Source organism: Sander vitreus, chromosome 6 (genome assembly GCF_031162955.1).
Source record: "Sander vitreus isolate 19-12246 chromosome 6, sanVit1, whole genome shotgun sequence".
Classification (NCBI taxonomy): Eukaryota; Metazoa; Chordata; class Actinopteri; order Perciformes; family Percidae; genus Sander; species Sander vitreus.
In genome coordinates this window covers 705,691-727,879 of record NC_135860.1, presented here as the reverse complement: position 1 = coordinate 727,879, position 22,189 = coordinate 705,691, and the positions used below count along the sequence as shown (strand labels likewise).

Sequence of the window (22,189 nt, the reverse complement as noted above, 5' to 3'; positions counted from 1 at the left end):
TCCACATCTGAAGGAAGGCGTGTAACTGAGTGAACTCCAGTCCTGTTAAATCTTGTCAGCATAGTGAACTGTTCTGCCTAAAAAGAGGATATTTTGTCCTTTTTTGTTCGGGACCGGACTAAACCAGAGACAGACCAAACCCCTGATTCTTTCTTTTTAGTGCCACCCTCAGGACAAAAAACATCCCCTTTTTTCTTTTTTTAGCAGAACATCCAGTGGTGTAGTCTACGTCATGTTGTCTACGTCACTGGTTCTCAAGCTTTTTTTAATAATGTTCCCCTTTGAACAGTGTTTTTAAGCCATGTACCCTCAACCAGCGCAAATAATTTTTGGTAGAAAAAAAAGTCTCTATAAAGAGGAAGAATACAGCGATGTCAGAGACAGATTTACTAAACAACAGCCTTGGACCTGGAAAACATTTAGATGATGATGAAGAAAGGAGACAAAAACTTGGAAAAAAGACGGTAGAAGAAAGGAAGTAAGGCAAGAATAGGTCGAAAATAGTAACAAAAACGTTGAAAAAAACACAGAAAGAAGGAAGGCAACACTAGCGCGACAAAAGGGACAAAAAAAGAAGAAAAAAGACAGTAGAAAAAAGTAAGGAAGAAAGGCAAGAATAGGTCAAAACAAACGACAAAACCTTCAAAAAAAGGTGACAAACTTCAAAAACAGCTACAAAAACTTTGGAAAAAACGACAAAGTTGGAGCAAAAAAAGACAGTAGACGTAACTACAGCCTTGGAACTGAAAAACATTTAGCAAAAAATGTCATGTACCCACTGCAGTCCTCCAAAGTACCCCTAGGGGGACACGTACCCCCTGCGGTCCCCCAGAGTACCCCTAGGGGGACACGTACCCCCTGCAGCCCTCCAGAGTACCCCTAGGGGGGACACGTACCCCCTGCAGCCCTCCAGAGTACCGCTACGGGGACACGTACCCCCTGCGGTCCCCCAGAGTACCCCTACGGGGACACGTACCCCCTGCGGTCCTCCAGAGTACCGCTACGGGGACATGTACCTGAATGTCCTGAATGACACATACATGATTTCACGTGACGCTACAGAGGAAAGGACGTCTCATCCCTCTAAAACACATTTCCTTGTTTCCTTGTTTCTACAGCAATGCCTCTTTGCTCTGCACGCTGGCTGCGGAGAAACTTGGCTGAAGCATCAGAAATGTTTTCTCGATGATGCAAGATGTTCTCTACTTGTGGGAAATTTGTCCTGAAATTCACTGGAAATCTGGACCACATTTCCTTCACTTGATATCAGACCCAGCCTTTGAGTTTAACCCTTCCTTTCTCACTTGGTGCTGTCTGCCACCACAGGACTTTCACCCAGGAGACGGGGGTTCGTGTCCCATTCTTGTCCCACGTGTCACTTTAACGTACATTTTGTAACCACACCCACGGTCTTTTCCTAACCAAGTGGTTTAACCCTTTTTGTTTTGTTGTTGAAAAGTCCGTCACTCTCTTCCCTGCCAGCACTAAATGAGACCCGGGTTACATCCAGTGTAGCTACTGCCATCTATTGACACCTGTACGTTACTACAAACTACACTTGGCTCAGTGTAACACATACAGCCGCATTGACTAAAATACTGGTAGGACAATAATCCAGAAAAACAAAGTGTGGAAAAAAGCATGAATATATCGTTGAATCTGTTAAACTAAATTGGTAGAAATGTACATTACAATGAACTTTAATTGTATTTTGACTTAATATTATATGAAAGGCATTTAGGAGATTATCATCCAGCCTTAATTTGAGACCGGCCTTTATTTGTCCGTGTTGACCACGCCCCGGCCACTATCAGAGGCCCGGCTTTTAATTGTCTACCGGTTTTTATTTGAGGAAATACGGTAAATCAAAAGCTAGCATAGCTGTAAGCTTGTAAAGAGTCCCTTTGACTTCATTTAATATCCAAGATAAGTTTATTGGGGGACTTCACACTTTGTAATAAGGTCATTCATTGTAAGGACGATTGAGCCTCAGAAACGATGCCGATCAGGGATCAATCTCAGCAATGACTTATATCTTAACTAATTCATAAAATGATAAATAATTGTAACGATGAACAATAAGACTACAAAATACAAAACTTGTAGCTGTCCCCCTTCAACTGCTGTCCAGCATTCAGCTGAAACCTTTTCTCCAGAAATCCCCCAGAACATCTCCTCTGTTGCCATCACACACATGTATCTTTGCAGCTCTAGAGACCATGCATATTCCATACTAGGACTGTGAGTTTTGGCAATGATTTGGAATGGAAGCTCAGTGGTTAGCGTGGAGGCTCCATGAGAGACAATGTGACGTGAATGCGTTCAAAGCAGACAGCTGTCGGCTATCGAAGCGGCGAATACATTGGCAGCTTATGGTAGTAAATGTACAGTGTAGTTTTCAGTTTGTCTCTGAAAGCCCCAACATAAGGGGAATAGATTGGAGTCGTAAACGTTCAGACAGAGGAACTATTTCCTAATTATGAGAACACAAACTGACCTAACAGGAAAATGCATAAAAAGAAACGGACACAGACTGGAAAGAAACATCTAAGTTTGTCTCCTTGTTGTTAATCGTACAAATGATACCAACGTGACTCATTGACCTGTGCTATTAGCCCTTTTTTCTGTATTTCATTACATGTTTAATCCAGGAAAAAAAAAGAAAACTCTGAAAAAGATCAGGCTAGATTCCTGTGAAATGGATCTCTATCTTTTGTGTTACAAGCCAATTCTGACTCACACACACATAAAACAAAAATGTTCTTGTTTTTCTCCTGCAGAATGTGGTGGGAGGTGGAGGGAGGAGTCTCGGCGGCCCGGTCCTACCCCCCCTCCTCCTCCTCCTCCTCCTCCTTCTCCTCCTCTTCTTCCTCCTCCAGAAAACGAGCCTGCCGCTACATGACTGTGGGACTCCTGTGTTTGGGTACAGAGGGAGCGCATACCACAGCATTTCTGTAAGTAACTTTGAACATTTCTTTTCACTTACGTGTGCAGTGATGGAAATGTAACAGCAATGTAGATTTTACAAGTTTGATCTGTAAACTTAAAGGGGTAACATTTATGGGCTGAAAGAAAATAATAATCACAATTACTTTGGTCAATATTGAAATCAGGATTATTTAACAATTCCTCGTTGACTCTTGGGAAGATGTTGCATGGATTGAAGTTAAAAATAAATAAACACCAGAATAATCCTTTGAATGAGTAAAGTAACTAATATGACAGTAATAAACAGTGCCCGCTGATGGCTATATGCTACACAGGTTTTTTTGTTCATGGAGAGTTACCTGATTCTATGCTCTCTGTTGTGCTAGTACCAGTTATTAAAGATAAAGTGGGGAAGCTGAACAGCTCTGGGGTCTCATTTATAAACGTGCCATACGCACAAACCGTGGCTGAAAATGTGCGTGTGCCACTTCCCACGCAAAGGTTGTGATTTATAAAAAACAAACTTGACGGGAGAATGTGCGGTGCTCCAAGCAAACTCTGACTCGTGCGTACGCACATTTTGGAGACAATGGCAATTTGCAACGCAGATGATGAGGTGGTGAACTGAAGTCAGACTGCAGAAAGTACATGTGGGAAGAATGATTACTTGTAATATTTTCAAGTATTGATGCCTCATGCACATTTCTTCACTCCATATCATCCGCATTACCATGAAGATTAAATCCAGCAGTGATAATTGTTCCATAAACACATCCAACTGATCTAGTCATGTATAGTGATGGAGAGCGGTTCCTTATTTCCCGGAGAGGCATCACACGTTTTATCTCTTCCTTCTATGCATTGCTATACTCTCTTAGTCCAGGTGATATTACAAGCATTGCACAGAAGTGGGAGAAAGATCTCGACACAGAGTATATTGAGGATGACTGGCAGGAGACCATTGACGTATTTAAATCCACCTTTACATGTAATAGATTGAGAGAGACACAGTATAAAATATTACACCGTTCACACATAACTCCTTACATACTAAATAAGATGGTCCGTCAGGTCTCACCTTTGTGTAACAAGTGTCATAGAGTGTAAATATATTTATGATGTTTTAGTTCATTTTCTTGAACACTTGTCTCCACTGACGTGACCCAAAATAAACAAGACGCACAACAAAATAAACTGTTTTAATTTGCTGAAGTCCCAGCATGAACTGTGCAGCTGTATTAAACAGGGAAACATATCTATATATATATATATATATATATTTTTTTTTATCTATCGCTGTTATGATGGCAAAATATATAACTTGTGTTTCTGTTGAAAACCAATAAAAATGTGTTACAAAAACAAATAAAAAAAAAAAAAATCGTTCTTAATGTTTAATCAGCGCTGTCTCACCGCTACGGAGCGCAGGAGGAGGGGATGGCCCGACTGCATGCAATACAGGATAGCATCAAATACCCTACCATTAGATAACAGCAGAGCACAGTGTAGCCTAAATAACTAAATATCTGTCTTTAAAACTGTGCATATATCATCATATGTCAAAGTCTGGAAATACAGCCGTTAAGCTCTCGCGTAATCGTTACACTTAATGTCCTCATTATCGGTCCTAACTTTAATACTGTTCGTGACAAAACCTGCATGAAGAAAAGTGTGTTTGCCTATTACAGTTTCTTTCGTCTTCAAATTGTATCTCGGGCTGAGGTATACCACTAGTCAATGCTGTGATTTTGGCAAGGTGTTATCAATCACTATAATTGTTGTAAACATATAAATACTGCGGTGACCCCCGTGCGTAACGCTGCATGATGGCCCTGCTGGCACTGCAGGAGGATTACGCCAATGGAAGAATCAGGAGAGAAAGAGGCTTCAGGGACTATGACGATGACTGGCTAATATGCCGATATAGATTCTCTAAAGCTGCGCTCTTGGGTCTATGTACTGAATTGGGTCCAGTAGGGCAACGCGCCGGAACCGTGCCATCCCGGTCCATCCTGGTCCATCCCGGTCCAAATACAGGTCCTCGCCACTCTCGGGGCAACCGGTTGCCAGAGGGAAATGGCAGACAGCTAAGTGTTTTTTTAATATAAATATTATATATAATCTTCAACTTTATCACTAAGGCTTGTTTGGATATAATATATTGTTCTGTTAAATCTAGGTCTGATATATTGGAGCTGTCCCCGAGTGCCGTAATGCCTGCCGTTTTGGACGTATTATTAATACCTGTAGTTATAGATCAGGATTCCCTACACTGCGAGGTGCTTTGCACTGACTATTTATGGTTAGAAATGGGCGTGTACAGGGCGGGATAAGAGGCTGATTCACGTACGCACACTTGTTGGTAATCTCTGATTTATAAAGGGAACATTGCTTACAGATGTGCATACGCACGGTTTTATAAATCTGATACAAATCTGTAAATCTGCGTATGCCATTTTGGGCTTTTGGGCGTAGGTACACTTTTAGTAAGGATCCTATGTACAGTTTTATAAATGAGACCCCAGATAATTACAGGCCAATAGCTCTGGCCAGTGTTATGTCCAAAGTACTGGAGACAGTTCTACTGTGTAGACTTGAGAGGTACGTCCTGTCTACTGATAACCAATTTGGTTTTAAATGAAAGCATGGCACTGACTTATGTATTTTTGCATTAAAGGAAATTATAGATAAATGTAATAGGCATCCCTGGTCTTTTAATTAGAATCTTGGTTTATTGGTACTCGCATCAGACGAAGAGAGTGAGATGGGGTGACATCTGTTCCCTTCCAAGTGACCAATGGTGTTCGCCAGGGCGGAATTCAGTCTCCTTTTCTTTTTAATATGTATATGAATGATTTGTCTTTGATTTTAAATGCATGTGGTACAGGTTGTAAGGGTGGTGACTCACTAATTAATCACCTTATGTACACAGATGATTTGGTCATTTTTAGCCCATATAAGTAGTTGGAGCTTTTCAAAGTGATTCAAATCTACACTGTAAAAACAAAAAATAAAAAATACCTGCAGCTGGCGCGCCCAAAAAAACATATCAATCTTAAATTGCTAGGGATGATTCAAAGTGGTCCCTTAGAAAGAAAAAGGATATTCACAGTAGGATATTATGTTGGAGGGTTCTTTTATTTTTATTTTTCTGATTCTGTATTGATATGTTGGGAATTTTGAGGACATAAATTTGGATGTAAAGGTGTTTTAATATCAACACAAAACCTGAGAAAATGAAATAACATAAAAACATTACCCTCCTTTTTTAGTTGTGTTGTTTTTTAAATGTCCCATATTATTCTCATTTGGAGGTTCTTTCTTGTATTTTGGGTTTCTACTAGAAGATGTTTACATGCTCAGGGTTCGACAGTAAGGGTTTCCCAATGGCCCGGGGCAAGTTGCTGATGAGAACCAGGACAAGTTCTGCACTAACTCCTGTTCTATCTGTGTTGTAGGAAGGGAGAAACTCACGAGCCGATCCAACATGATGGGAAGAACCAGTTTCGTCTTCAGCCTCATCGTAGCAGCATTGCTCTCTGGCATCGCTGCTCAGAGAACAGGTGGGAAGTTGTGTTTGTTTGTAAATGAGCCGTCAAACACAGTATATGTTTGGGATTCATGGTTTACTTTTGAAAGAACCCTGGGACAACAAAGTATTGATGGGTTCCATTTTTAAGAAAAATTGTGAATGAGATTTCAGACTATGAATGAGTAGAAAACAGAAGAAAATATATGTAGAATTTTTAAAAGTACAGTAACTTCCATTGTGTACATCACAACTGGTGATTTTGGAGCTATGCTATCCATTTAACATACAGTACTTCCATTAGTTTATCATAATTTATTTGTTTGTATGCACATAATATTCCATTTTTTGCTCTTATTCTGAAAAAGACAAAATTCCTCTAAGCTGTTTACGTAGCTAATGAAAGAGGACATTCCTGTTTTTCTTATATAGTTTGGATATATGGAGTTGAGAATCTTAACCAGGGATTAATTGATTGATTGATTATCCCACCCTGGCTCTAACCCTTATGGTCAATTTACATTTGGTTTACTACTCTTACAATCTGCAGTCCACTTTGGTAGCCATTTTGTCAAAAAGTTCAACTTGATTACTGTCATTTCCAGTAACGGTTTTGAAGAACGCAGGAAAAAATGTGCATGTGTAGGTGTAGTTAAGGTGTCAGTTTCTACACAGTCTTGTTCGAACACATACTAAGACAAAAGTGTACCTGTTCCAAATGGCCCACTCAAAGCCTGCCATCATAGAAAGGGGCGAGACATGGAAGTTTACAAATGGCAAATGGGTATTCACGGTGTTGGACCTGCTACACATGAGAAAAGTAGTGGTGTTAAGCCTGAAAAAATAGATTTTGGCACCATATTGTTTGTGCAGTCAGCTTTTGCTTGTCAAAACATGCATCTTTCTGGGGTTGATAGGTCAGTTATGCTGAATTATTTGACCCCTCCTCAACTAAGCTGAACTAGCTGTAACTTTGAGAGGTGGCTGGGAGGAGCCAGACAATATTGACTTGACTGTATTAAAGTATGAATATATGTATGTATGTATGCATAAAACCCTTGAGCGTGTGTATCAAAGCCATTGGTATGGCATGGTCGGAGATGATGTATATGTATGCATGCATACATACATACATACATACATACATACATACATACATACATACATACATACATCATCTCCGCCCATGCCATACCAATGGCTTTGATGCACACGCTCAAGGGTTTTAGCTTCTCCCAGTTGACCAGAGTATGGAGGGTTGTGGCATGACTGTAGGACTTCCTTCTGCATGGACGCTGGAACTAATAACAGCAAGGTTGGGTGCTGGACTTCAACTCTCTCCCAGGAGTAATAGAGGACTCCTTATCTCAGTGTGACTTGGGGCCAACAGAGCCAGAACTTCCTCACTGCTCTTGAGCATCACTTCATTTTTGGTGGGGAGTGTCCCTGTTTCTTTCCATGTGTGAAGGGTGGCGAGGACAGGATCTGCTTTCTGGAATGTTGCCAGTTGCTCGGGGCTAAGGGATTCAAGCCAGTTGACTTCTGTGCTCTCTGGCAAGGTTGCAGATGGCTGATCTTCCACTGACTGAGTGCCATCACCATTTGTGTCGCTTTGGGGCTCAGTGCACCTTACTGCTAGTGGCACAACGTCATCAACATCATCTTCAAACTTGGCCCACTGCTGGTGAATTCTCTGGCAGTACTTGCACCCTTTGCATGGTAGATCTGACCGGTGGTAACATTCTAACTGGTCACATTTGTCCACATTTTCTCCTGGCAGCCTTGAAATGGCATCTGCCTTAGCGTACTGCTTACTGGCTCGATGCTCAATGTGAAAGTCTTACTGGCTTAACTCTTCAAGCCAGCGAGCTACTTCCTTCAGGGCATTTGAACCGGAAAAGCCAGGTGAGACTGCCATGGTCGGTTCGAAGTAGGAACTTTCTGCCCTGTAGATAGTGGCGGAACTGGCATGTGAAACGACAACACAGTCTCACTCCCTACTCGTCAAATGCATGGTCAAGGACGCCTGGCGTTAAGTTTTAACGAAATAGGGGTACCCGTTGCGTTATTTTTCGACGGGGGGGTCCGTCAGATAGACATTCATGTTAATCCTTCACCATCAGATATAGACGAAAGAGAAACCACGCCCCCTTAACTTGAAATCTGTGACAGTTTTATTATTGGTATTTTTACCCAATAACCGCTGTTTTAATCAACATTATTCACCAGATATTATCAGGGTTTATATGTATTTTTTTTTAATGTTATTATTTTGGTCTATTTCGGCCAGGGAAGCTGGGTTGCTTTTTTGTTTATTTATATTTTTAAACTATAACGCTACATCTATCAACATTTATTTAGATGTTATCATGGTATTTATTTCTTTATTTTAATAATATTATTTCGGTCTTATTACCGGTGAAATATTACAGTATGCTGTAATACAGAACATTACGATATGATCCGAGCTAGACGCATTCAAAGCTGATATCCCACAATGCAATGCGGCCATTCATTTCAGAGAATCGGGCAGCGATCAGCGGGTCTTTAACGCCAGTATCGCTTCAATATACATATATACAATCAGTGGTTTAGTCAGCAGCAACAACACGTTGCCAAGCACTTTGATTTTCCTTATATATATATATATATATATATATATATTATATAAAAAACCTTGAGTGTTTAGAACTACAGCCTAATGGCTTGTTTGACTCATTTGCATTTGTTTGGACTTGTACTGTTGTGAAAAACACTAAACTATATCCAAAGAGAAGCATTTCTTATTTTATTTTACATGCATAGTTATTTAAAAATGCAATTTACTAGTTTTTCAGTAGATGACTATTAATAGCAAAGACTAAAGGGAAAAAACATGAGGATATTTATGTATGGCATTTACTGCATTATTAGTTGTTTTAAATAAATGACTTTTTTGAAATATCAATTCATGGTAGGCCTAACATATTAATTATTATATTCAGAAGATGATCCTCATATCAATCATGGTTACAGCTCTTAGCCATCCTAACCTTGGTAGCCTTTACAGAGACTACCTAGTCAAAATTAAGAATGGACTAGTTTTAGGAAGCATTTTCAGGAAATTAAAAGGATAATCAGATTGTTGCCGAGGTTTTTCTTCACAGAGTAAGATGTGTATAGCTTTGTTTGGGTATGTGTACACATAGAACATGTGTTTTGGCATTTTGGGCACACTTCTACCTCAGCCTATATACTGCACACAGACACAACTCACACATCTCATTCAACCATTTCACAAGCTGAGGAAAGGGTCGTGACATGGGTCAGAGGCTATCAGAGGTCATAAATGATGAACCAATCAAATCTGATTGGTTCACCTTTGGCTGGAAGGCCCGTGTTGAAAGTGTGTGTTATCATTTAGAGCAGACACCCACGGTGAATCACATGGTTTATGTTATACTAGGCTGCATTACAGAGCATATTCATATGACTGTCACGAAGGTTGTGAAGAGGAATAGAAACCAGTCTCTCCAGACATGCACAGAGAATATGGTCTGATCTTTATTCTCCATGCCAAGTATGAGCTCTTATCCTATTTGGACCTGGCTCAATTAAAACTTTAAATAATGTTGCTTGAGGCTGCGGGTGTTGTGCAATAGCTTCATGATATGATGCATATGGTTGTGTGTTGCTCTTGTCACTGTTTGTAAGCAATATATTGTTGCTGTGTGATGTGCTTCAGTATGACTACATATCACTTTATGTTTTTTTTATTGTAAGTATATGTCAGCTGTATGATAAAACAATATGTCAAGTGTTGTGTGTGAAGCATATCGCCTGCAAAGTGGTCTCCATGATGTGACTCCTGCTTTGAAATATTAAACCCATTACATCCATTACATCGTTGAAGGCTTGGCATTTAGCAACAGAAGGTGCTACACACATAGGACCAGCTGTTATAGAAGGTCCTACACACATAGGACCAGCTGTTATATAAGGTACTACACACATAGGACCAGCTGTTATAGAAGGTCCTACACACATAGGACCAGCTGTTATATAAGGTACTACACACATAGGACCAGCTGTTATAGAAGGTGCTACACACATGTAGACCAGCTGTTATAGAAGGTGCTACACACATGTAGACCAGCTGTTATAGAAGGTACTACACACATAGGACCAGCTGTTATAGAAGGTGCTACACACATAGGACCAGCTGTTATAGAAAGCTCTGGACCTCAGCTCTCATGTAGATATGGTTTTCAAAGTTTCCCCACTGTAAGCACTGTCAAATATGGTAATAAGCTATTTTCACCTATTTAACGATTTGATTTTTAAAATCTGATGACACCAGTGTGTTCCCCATCCCAAAAAACCCCAGGGTGTATCCAAAACTAAACACTGCCAACTTCTAATTATGAGAAATATACCAATATATTTAAAAACTACAACTCCCATAAGAGACGCCACAGAAGCTGTTACAAAGCTTATGTACTTGTAGTTCTTCCGGGGTGGGAGGGGGGACATGTTCGACTCCTGTGTTTCTGCTGTCGGCCATGAATGGGCTCCATTCCAGCAAACAGTACATGAGACAAATACATGTAACTGTATTTTATTGTTATTGCTATCTTTATTGTTTAAATCCTCAAATACAACGTTAGACAAAAACATCAATATTACGAATATTATGTATTTTTATCTTCTTATCCACTGAGCGGGACATACTACTCTGTCACTTCCAGAGTATTCCACAGATTAGTTTAAATGTTATCATGGTGTATAACTTACTGGAACAAAGCTGAGCAACGTGTTGTTGCTGGTGACTAAACCACTGATTGTATATATGTACATTGAAGCGATACTGGCGTTAAAGACCCGCTGATTGCTGCCCAATTCTTTGAAATGAATGGCCGCATTGCATTGTGGGATATCAGCTTTGAATGCGTCTAGCTCGGATCATATCGTAATGTTCTGTATAACAGCATAGTGTAATATTTCACCGGTAATAAGACCGAAATAATATTATTAAAATAAAGAAATGAATACCATGATGACATCTAAATAAATGTTGATAGATGTAGCGTTATAGTTAATAATAAATAATATTTTTAATAATAATAAAATTAGGGCTGTCAATCGATTAAAAAATGTCATCTAATTAATTACATACTCTGTGATTAATTAATCGAATTTAATCGCATACATAATTAACGGTGCCTGAACCGATACTTTTTAAGAAAGTTAAAAAAAGAAAAGAAAAAAAGGGTACTAAACAACAGTTGGTGACATTAAAGAACGGCTTGTTTATTGCTAAGGCCATATGGTCACAATTAAATGATTTAATAATAATGTATAACAATAACACTAACTTATTTCACTAGTAAATTGCTGTTGAACGACAAAAACAACAACCAGATGGTAAAAGGACATTTACAATAACTTCAAATGCACCACAAGGCTGTAGTTTACCAGTTTCATTGAACGCACCATCTGTGCTGCAGATTGTTACATACCGGTGTTGAATCCTCTACAGTAAAACACAGTCACACTTTACACCGTTTAGTGTTAGCTGTCAGCATTTTAACCGTGTTTAATCCAGCTACTAGCTAGCGGTAGGCTAACGTTAGCTGCTGTTGAGTATAGTGTTAACTAGCTAGCGGTAGGCTAACGTTAGCTGCTGTTGAGTAGCTAACGTTAGCTGCTGTTGAGTATAGTGTTAACTAGCTAGCGGTAGGCTAACGTTAGCTGCTGTTGAGTAGCTAACGTTAGCTGCTGTTGAGTATTGTGTTAACTAGCGTCACGTGCAGCGGTGTTTGTGTTGCCTGTATCGTCTTCAGAGCATCAGAGAGAAGCGCAGACATATCAGTGGCACCAGATTTCAGTAGCCAGGGTTGGCAGGAAAAAGATTTTTTACAAGTAAATGTTCCAATTCATGATCCAGGCAGAACATTCTCGTCTCCCTCCTTCATTTTACAGTCCAATGGTGGCTAGAACAGCTCCGGGTCAAACGTCAATATGGAATAGATTAATCTGCCTTATTTTTTCTCAGATTCATTAATTGAAATTAACGCGTTATTTTGACAGCCCTATTAAAAATATAAAACAAAAAGGCAACCCAGCTTCCCTGGCCAAAATGCATATAAACCATGATAATATCTTGTGAATAATGTTGATTAAAACAGCGGTTATTGGGCTAAAAATATCAATAATAAAAAAGTCACAGATTTCGAGTTAAGGGGGCGTGTTTTTTCCTTTCATCTATATCTGACGGTGAGGGATTACCTCACCGTCAGATATGTGTCTATCTGACAGACCCCCCCGTCGACAAATAAGGCAACGGGTACCCCTATTTCGTTGAAACTTAATGCCAGGGGTCCTTGACCATGCGTCATACATTTGACGAGTACGGAGTGAGACTGTGTTGGAAACGAACAACCGCAAGTAACTCACGACGGGTGACGCAGCACCTTTGTTGAGCTGGTGAAAGGTGGCTGCTGGCATATGTCAGAACTCGCTCTTCCTCCCACTGGACTTGCGACAGGACAGCTCCGACACTGTTGTTTGAGGTGTCTGTATCGAGAATGAACTTGCCTTCCGCACGAGGGTACCCCAACACAGGTGCAGTGGTCAGTTTTTCTTTGAGCTTAGTAAAAGTGGCTTGGTGCTCGTCAATCCATAGGAACAAAGACCCTTTTTTGAGAAGATTTTGAAGGGGGCTTGCCAGCTCTGCAAATCTTGGGACAAACTTGCGGTAGTAGTTACATAGCCCATGGAAGGCTTGCAGCTCTTGCAGGTTGTTGGGGGGGGTTCCACTGCTGTACATCTTTGACAAGAGCTGGTTTTATTCCGACTACTTCGCCACTCACAATGTGGCCCAGGAAGAGAACTTCTTCTTGAAGCAGATGACATTTTGATGGCTTTAGCTTTAGTCCATAGCTTTGAAACCTCTGAAAGACCTGCTCAAGCCGATCCAAGCTTTGGTCCACTCCGTTGCAGATGACAATGACATCATCCAGGTAGATGAGAAGGGTTTCCCACTGGAGGACTCTGAGGACGAGCTCCATTGCTCTCTGAAACGTACTCGGCGTGTTATAGAGTCCAAATGGCATTCGGTATTCATAAAGGCCCCATTTGGTGATGAATGCCGTCTTCTCACAATCTTTGTTATCCACTGCAATCTGCCAGTAGCCAGACTGAAGGTCGAGGGTAGAGAACATGGTAGCTCCACCAACAACATCAAGGCATTCTTCAATCTGGGGCAGTGGATAAGCATCCTTCATAGTCAGATTGTTCAAACAGTGGTAGTCTACGCACCACCTTACTCCTCTGTACTTTTAGCACATTATGACCACTGGAGAGGCCCACTCGGATGCTGATGGCGTGATTACACCCGCTTCCAGCATGGCTTTACGATGTGCTTCCTCTTCACCTTGACATCCAAGAGGAGTTCTTCTCACGTACTGACGTACAGGCCTAGCAGAACCAGTGTCAATCTTGTGCGTAACAGCAGACATGTAACCAAGGTCAGAGTCACTTTTAGCAAAGATGGATTGGTACGTGAGCAGTAACTGAATGAACCGCTGTTGTTGTTCCTCACTGAGAGCCTCACTTGTAGCAGCAACCAGGCCCCCACCACTAGTGATGGTGCACTGTCTTCTGTATGGGTAGGTACTGCACTTTGCTTTGGTTCACATGGGGGTTCAGGATAAGCTTCGATGAGGACTCCGAGGCATGCTCGTTTTGGTAGGGCTGTTCTCTTGGTGGAGAAATTGCACACCCTGATTGGCACCTTTTTGTCCATGGTGACAACAACACTCCCAGAGGCTAGCACTGCTGTAACCCCTGGCCTTGGGTCCTCCACTTCACCCCACATGACACATTCAGATGTAGCTGGTTTTATGGGGGTTTCTCCAAGAGACACTCTAGTCACACAGTAGTCTGATCCATTATCTCGCATGATTTTTGAGGGCCCAAGTTCACCTGCAATGAAAACCTTGCCACGGGTATAGATGACAATATCATGGGCTTTCATCAAATCCAATCTGAGGAGGACAGAGTCTCTTATCTGGGCTACATGCACTTCCCAGTTAATAGACTTGGATCCAATTTGAAAGGTCACTGTGAGCCCATGTTTAGCTTTCATGCCGTCGCCAACTCCTGCATTCAGTAGGTAGGTCTGGTGTAGGTCTGCAGGTGCCATGTTGCTCTTCAGAATACTTTGGTACAGCTCCTCTGATATCACAGTTGTTTGAGCTCCAGTGTCTGCCACAGCTTGCGTTGGAATGCCATTTATGGTCAGGGGAATTTGTAAACTCTCGCCTCTCTTCTTGGTGCAGCCAATCCGCCGACCTTGTAGTTGGAGGTCTGAGTTAGGGGCTCCATCTGACAGCAGCAGGTAGTCTATATGCCTGTCACTATGGTTGCGTGCAGCCACTGGGCTGGGTGGCCTAACAATGTCCTTTCTGAAATGTCCTGTTTCCCCACATTTAAAACATGGGCCGGCTGTGCCACGATTTGGGCTTGGTGTTTGAGAGTGCCCTATGTTGGGTTGCACCTGCTGATAATTTTGTTTCTTTCTGGTACAAAGCTTTGGGCTGATTTGAGCTGTTGGGGTCCTGTGTTTGTAGACTGGAGATTTTCAACCTGCAGCTGTAGGTTTCCCACTGTGTTAACAAGGGTCTTCACTTGATCCATTAGTGCAGCAAACTGATCAGATGTAATATGGTGGGGGGTCTGGACCCTGCGGAACATAGTAGCAGTATCTTCACACATGTCTCCTTCATCAACCTATGAGATGCATTTTGCTCTGTTCTTTATTTCATTGTCACGCCCACAGTAGCTTTGAAGTTATGCTCATGGGCCTCCACAAACTTTTGGGCCTCAACGAGGGAACCTGGGTCACGATTCATGACTTCATAAGCCACCTTTTGGTTTCATAAGCCTTTGAGGAAAGCATCAGTTGCTAGTTGGTCCTGCAGCTGGAGATCTACTCCTGGATATGCAAGTGTGATAAGGCGTCTCACCTCCTCTGCAAACTCAGCTGATGTCTCTCATCCTTGTCGGAGTTCTCCAAGCTTCCTCCTTATTGTGGTTGGGGGGGGGGGTCTTTTTTCCCAAAGCGTTGAGTGAGTTGCTCTACCAGGAGAACATAATCTTCCCTTGTGCGCTCTGGTAGCGAGCAGACGCACCGCACTGCAGCTCCTCTTAAACACTCATGCAGCCTGTCCACTCGTTTTATGGCACTCCACCCATATGTCCTGGCTTGATGTTCAAACGGCATCAGAAAAGAGTCCCAATCCTCATTTCCATCAAATGTGGCTAATTTAGGCCACTGGGGTTCTGGCAATGTGTTGTAATTGGCTCCAGAATTATTTTTCCTCCTTTCATCATGGTACACACGACAAGGGATCTTATTTTCCGAACTTTACTTGGCTCCGGTTTCCAATCACAGCTGTTGTTGTTTTGGATGATATACTGCATTGTTTTGGCCTCTAGCTCTGACACAGACAACGTTTTAGCAGTGTCCATGCAGGGAGCCGTGAGTGTCGTACAACTAGTAGAACTGAATAACAAATCTTGCGATGGTAAAATGTTAACTAGATAGCTGAGTTGCATTTACTGACTACTGACTCGGAAAAATTAAAACAAAATACAAGACTATGCTTATAGGCTTATGAACAGCTTAAACTGCTTTACAGTTTACACTTTATATATATATATAGATGGATGGATATAGATGGATGGATGGATAGATAGATGGAATGAAAAGTTTCGAGCCAATTGGACAATGTACACTCAAGTTACACCTACTTCCTGTTTTGATGGTGAAACACACAAAATGGGCGCCCTGCCGAGGCCACGCCCTATGACGAAATTTTTTTAACAAATTTGAAGTTGATCGGATGAAATCTCTAGGAGAAGTTTGTTAAAGTACGACGTGGAAATGGCCAAACTTTAGCGGACTTTCTGTTGGGTTTAGGGTATAGCTCCAATGACGTTTTCTGTGCGTCTTGACATGATACATATGTTTACCAAGTTCAGTGAGTCTACATTAAACGTGCTGCAGGGGCTCAATTTTTTTAATTTTGTAGGGGGCGCTAGCGAGCCATTTTGACCAATGAAACCATAACCAATGAAAAAGGAAGTCTCTGCTGAGTTCAACGATACCTCACACAAGACTCTACCTTAAATGGGTCACCAGTTATGAAAGGGGGCGTGGCTTAAACATAGGGGGCAGGCAAAACCATGACCAATGACAAACAAACTCTCTGCTGAGTTCAATGATACCTCACACAAGGGTCTACCTTAAACGGTTCAAATGTTATGAAAGTGGCCTGAGTAAGTGGGCGTGGTTAAAGTATAGGGGGGGGCTCAGTATCACATGTAGACCACACATTCTAAGTTTCATGTAAATCGGATGATGTTTGTCATATGAGGCTGATTTCCTGTTGCCAGCGGGGGGCGCTATGACCAAAAGTCAATATTGGCCTGTATATGTCCTCAGGCCTGGACTCTTGTTGATTGTGGGAAATTTCAAGCAGATATGACAATGCACATTCTAGTTACAGCCACTTTCTCGTTCATCGCTAAACACTCAAAATGGCCACCGTGCCACGCCCATACCGTTTGACGAAAAGTTTTTCTTTTAATGACTTTTCATCTTTAACGTGTTGAGATGGTACAGACCAAATTTGAAGTCCGCCAGATGAAATCTCTAGGAGGAGTTCATTAAAGTACGACGTGGAAATGGCCAAACTTTAGCGTGGACTTTCTGTTGGGTTTAGGGTATAGCTCCAATGACGTTTTCTGTGCGTCTTGACATGATACATATGTTTACCAAGTTCAGTGAGTCTACATTAAACGTGCTGCAGGGGCTCAATTTTTTTAATTTTGTAGGGGGCGCTAGCGAGACCATTTTGACCAATGAAACCATAACCAATGAAAAAGGAAGTCTCTGCTGAGTTCAACGATACCTCACACAAGACTCTACCTTAAATGGGTCACCAGTTATGAAAGGGGGGCGTGGCTTAAACATAGGGGGCAGGCAAAACCATGACCAATGACAAACAAACTCTCTGCTGAGTTCAATGATACCTCACACAAGGGTCTACCTTAAACGGTTCAAATGTTATGAAAGTGGCCTGAGTAAGTGGGCGTGGTTAAAGTATAGGGGGGGGCTCAGTATCACATGTAGACCACACATTCTAAGTTTCATGTAAATCGGATGATGTTTGTCATATGAGGCTGATTTCCTGTTGCCAGCGGGGGGCGCTATGACCAAAGTCAATATTGGCCTGTATATGTCCTCAGGCCTGGACTCTTGTTGATTGTGGGAAATTTCAAGCAGATATGACAATGCACATTCTAGTTACAGCCACTTTCTCGTTCATCGCTAAACACTCAAAATGGCCGCCGTGCCACGCCCACACCGTTTGACGAAAAGTTTTTCTTTTAATGACTTTTCATCTTTAACGTGTTGAGATGGTACAGACCAAATTTGAAGTCCGCCAGATGAAATCTCTAGGAGGAGTTCATTAAAGTACGACATGTGGAAATGGCCAAAATCTCACTAATTTCGAACTTTCAATTCAAAATGGTGGACTTGCTGTTGGGTTTAGGGTATGGCTCCAATGACGTTTTCCGTGCGTCTTGACATGATACATATGTATCATGTATAATTTTGTAGGGGGCGCTTAAAACCCTTAAAATACGTACATTTTCACCAGACTTGATGCGACCGCCAAATTTGGTGAGTTTTTGAATATGTTAAGCCCCTCAAAAAGGCAATTAATTTGCCGGGAAAAAGAATAATAATAATTCCTTCAGTTCCAAAATGGCCTTCGCCGCTGTCGGCACTCGGGCCCTAATTAAAGCTGCAAGCAGCGTTGGACGGGCCCTTACGCCTCTGCGTGCATCAGGGTTACTGGCGGACGCCGCTCCTTGCAACTTTGCATTTGCGCGGCAGTCAGACACCGCAAATCGTCACCAATGAAAAGGGAACTCCCTGCTGAGTTCAATGATACCTCACACAAGACCCTACGTCGTACAGTTAATTAGCTGTGAAAGGGGCGTGGCTAAATGATAGGGGGCGGGCCAAACCATGGCCAATGAAAACGGAACTCTCTGTTGAGTTCAATGATACCTCACACAAGACTTTACCTTAAATGGGTCACCAGTTATGAAAAGGGGCGTGGCTTAAACATAGGGGGCGGGCCAAACCATGACCAATGACAAACAAACTCTCTTCTGAGTTCATTGACACCTCACACAAGACTCTACATTAAACGGGTCGCTAGTTATGAAAAGGCGCGTAGCTAACGCATAGGGGGCGGGTCAAACCATCACAATCAAAAAGGAACTCTCTGCTGAGTTCAATGATACCTCACACAAGACTCTACGCCATACAGTTCATTAGCTGTGAAATGGGGCGTGGCTAAAGCATAGGGGGCGTAGAGAACACAGTCAACCTTCCCTGACTTCTATCTATCTGGCACTGCACTTAGGGTGTGCAGTAAGATTACATATTTGGGCTATAATATTGCAAATGACCTGTCTGATGACAAGGATATCTATAGGCAGCGTCGGAAGCTGTATGCTCAAGCGAACATGCTGTGTCGTAAGTTTAGCATGTGCTCTGCACCTGTGAAGATCTCACTCTTTAGAGCGTATTGTACACCTTTGTATACTGCCTACCTGTGGTGCCGTTATGAGCAAGGCAGCATTAGAAAACTCATAGTGGCTTATAATGACAGCACGAGGCTGCTGCTGAGAGGTCCAAGAAGCTCCAGTGCAAGCCAAATGAAGACAAATTAACTATAACTTTGAGAGGTGGCTGGGAGGAGCCAGGCAATATTGACTTGACTGTATTAAACTATAACACAATGTAATAATGTTCATGATTTTCTTCTTCTTGCAGCTTTGGCAGAAAGGTTTGCAGATATTTTCTTCCTGGTGGACAGCGGCATAGCTCAACAAACGTTAGGGTCTTTTAAGACCGACCTTCTGAAATTGATCAATCAAATTAACGCCGGCTATACAGTTATAATTCCAAGGCACACTTGTGTATTAGTAATGTAGACAAATGCCTTTCTCTCTTTTTTTTTTGCTTTGGCAGCTTGCAAGAGTGGCGATTTTGTCTTCCTACTTGATCGGTCTAGCAGCATCAACCAAGACGAACACAGTATCATGAAAAACTTCACGACAACATTAGTCAACAGCTTTGAAGTCGGTGAAAAGTTGGTGCACATTGGACTTTGCCAGTTCAGTGACAATCCTAAGGATGAGTTTTACCTCAACAAGTACTACAATAAGGAGGATTTGAACACACACATCCTTGAAGTGGATTACACAGGTGGAAACTCCTACTTAGGGAAAGCCTTGGATCACATTAAGAATTACTTTGAGGAGTCGAGGGGCAGCCGTGACCGGGTCCCCAAAAAACTGGTGGTGATCACAGATGGTGATTCTCGTGATGACGTGGAGGACGCAGCTGACGTTCTCAGGGATCGGAACATTACGATATTTGCCATCGGCGTTGGAGATCTCCACTACCTGCAGCTCCTGCAGATTGCTGGCACCCCAGAGAGGCTGTTCACTGTGCGGAACTATGATGTTTTGCACTCTCTCAAGCAAAGGGTGGTCGACGTCATGTGCGAACACACCAAACCCTCCCCCAACCCCACTCCACCATTGATATCGCCATAAGATTGGGAGGAAGGAGCTACCTGTAGTGGGAAGTTTTTATCTGTCACACTGATGTGTGATATTTCTTTCATATATTATCCATTACTGCATGTTTTTATATTTTCATGACTTTATATGTATTTACTTTCATACTATACAACATTTACTCTGTTTTCTATATTATATAATCTATCAGTTATAGGGATCCATTATAAGTGCTCAATTATCTTAAAGATCATGTAGCTGATGTACTTGGCAGTAAAAACTGTCTCCTTCTACTTGCAAGAATAATAAAGAAAATAACATGAATAACTCCAGTGTGTCAGACAATCTTAATTTCCAGCTTCATCACCGACCACCAAAGACATTTTCTACAACAATTTGGTATCAGAAGTGGGATCAGGTGTGAGTCCGTCAGGGATCTGGAGGGTGCAGAGGCTGCTCACCTTTCCTCTGCCTCCACAAAAAATGGGATTGGAAGACAAGAGGATAAAGGCACCCAACGGTCACCGATCAACTCCACACCGATCTAGACGAAGGGAAATAATCTCCTAAATTCAGTGAGAAGTTGAAATTCCAGTTTTTTCTTTAAGAAAATTTAATTATAAGTCAAAATGATGTGTGTGTGTATGTATATATATATATATATATATATATATATATATAGTTATATAAATGAAGCAAATTCAGAATTACAAGATACTGTAAGACAAACAAACAGAACCTCTTACTACTAAAGACGAGAAGGGATTTCTCGCTTACGTCCTAGACGTAACGCCTTTAACCCTGTTAATGTTGTCTTCCCGTCGACCATGAAGTAGTTGTCTTTCCGGGTCAACTTTTTTTGGTGCTTTATCTGACGTTTTTTCATGGTCAAAAAATGTTTTTGGTAAAAAATGCAGAAATTATGAATTATTTTGACTATGAGTTAAGATCAGAGGATGGTGAGGACACATACTGTCAAAGTTTAGTCAGGATACGGTTTTTGAAACCATTTCAAACATTCTTTTCAAATGCTATACAATTAAAATTAAAGACCCAAAATTTAATGGAAATAATCCTTTTTTTTAAATGTATGGGTTCTATACAACGTACACGTTACAAGTTATTTTTGAGCAATTTGTTTGAAAGAAACCCATATTTCTGACGTTAAAAACTTTGAAAACGTGTCAAATTTGACCCGAGGACAACACAAAGGTTAACTTTGAATGTGCCTAGGAACAAGCCAAGATACATGGTGACGACTGTGTTTACTAGTCCAGGACTAGTATTACTGTCCTTTGTGTGAAATGGGAGGACAAGGGAGTAAAAACAGAGGCCGGGAGGGCCTTTTGTGGGAATCATGATGGATTGATATGGACCGGAATCATAGAGATTATGGATTTCCAAAAGGGAGGATATTTAGGTAAACCTAAAAATAAAATGCTGAGAAACCATGAAGAATAAGTTAAAAAAGAAGCTAAATACAAAATAAATTAAAAAACTGGTTTTGGTTTATGAAAGTGGAACATTAAGGCACTTAATGTAAGAATAAGACAAGATTGAGTCTGAAATCTGTAACAATAAATGTTGCATTACCTCCATATACTGGAGAGTGCTGGGATCGTCACCTGAGACATGAATTGTTTGTGACAACAACAGCGTGGAAAAACAGTCTCAAAAGTAGCCACACAAGTAGGAGATTTACAAATATTTTTACATTGAAAAATACTAAGTTCATTTACAAATGATGAAATACGAGTTACAAATTAGACGCACGGACACAGATACGCATTTGCGGATACAAATTGCTCTACATTCATGTGTGCATTGTGTTTCACGAGTTACAAATACTTGGGAGACTGTTTTAGCACCATAATCAAATGTGAATATCCATCTTCCATCTTCCATCTTCATCCGCTTATCCGGGGTCGGGTCGCGGGGGCAGCAGCTCCAGCAGGGGACCCCAAACTTCCCTTTCCCGGGCCACATTAACCAGCTCCGACTGGGGGATCCCGAGGCGTTCCCAGGCCAGGTTAGAGATATAATCCCTCCACCTAGTCCTGGGTCTCCCCGAGGCCTCCT

The 22,189-nt window shown here is 41.6% G+C and overlaps 1 protein-coding gene across 1 annotated transcript; it reads left to right on the top strand.

Moving 5' to 3' along the window:
• Positions 1 to 2,846: 2,846 nt before the first annotated feature.
• On the top strand, positions 2,847 to 20,437 carry LOC144518890 (collagen alpha-4(VI) chain-like). Its single transcript, XM_078251761.1, has 3 exons — positions 2,847 to 2,954; positions 6,387 to 6,491; positions 19,557 to 20,437. The coding sequence occupies exons 2-3, from the start codon at positions 6,416 to 6,418 to the stop codon at positions 20,144 to 20,146; spliced, it is 666 nt and encodes a 221-aa protein (XP_078107887.1). The 5' UTR covers positions 2,847 to 2,954; positions 6,387 to 6,415; the 3' UTR covers positions 20,147 to 20,437.
• The last annotated feature ends 1,752 nt before the right edge of the window (positions 20,438 to 22,189 follow it).

Excerpts from the sequence above, each read along its gene's own strand:
- LOC144518890 (XM_078251761.1), top strand. The coding sequence starts at position 6,416 with ATGATGGGAAGAACCAGTTTCGTCTTCAGCCTCATCGTAGCAGCATTG. Across the intron at positions 6,492-19,556 it reads CATCGCTGCTCAGAGAACAG|CTTGCAAGAGTGGCGATTTT; the intron begins GTGGGAAGTTGT and ends TTGCTTTGGCAG.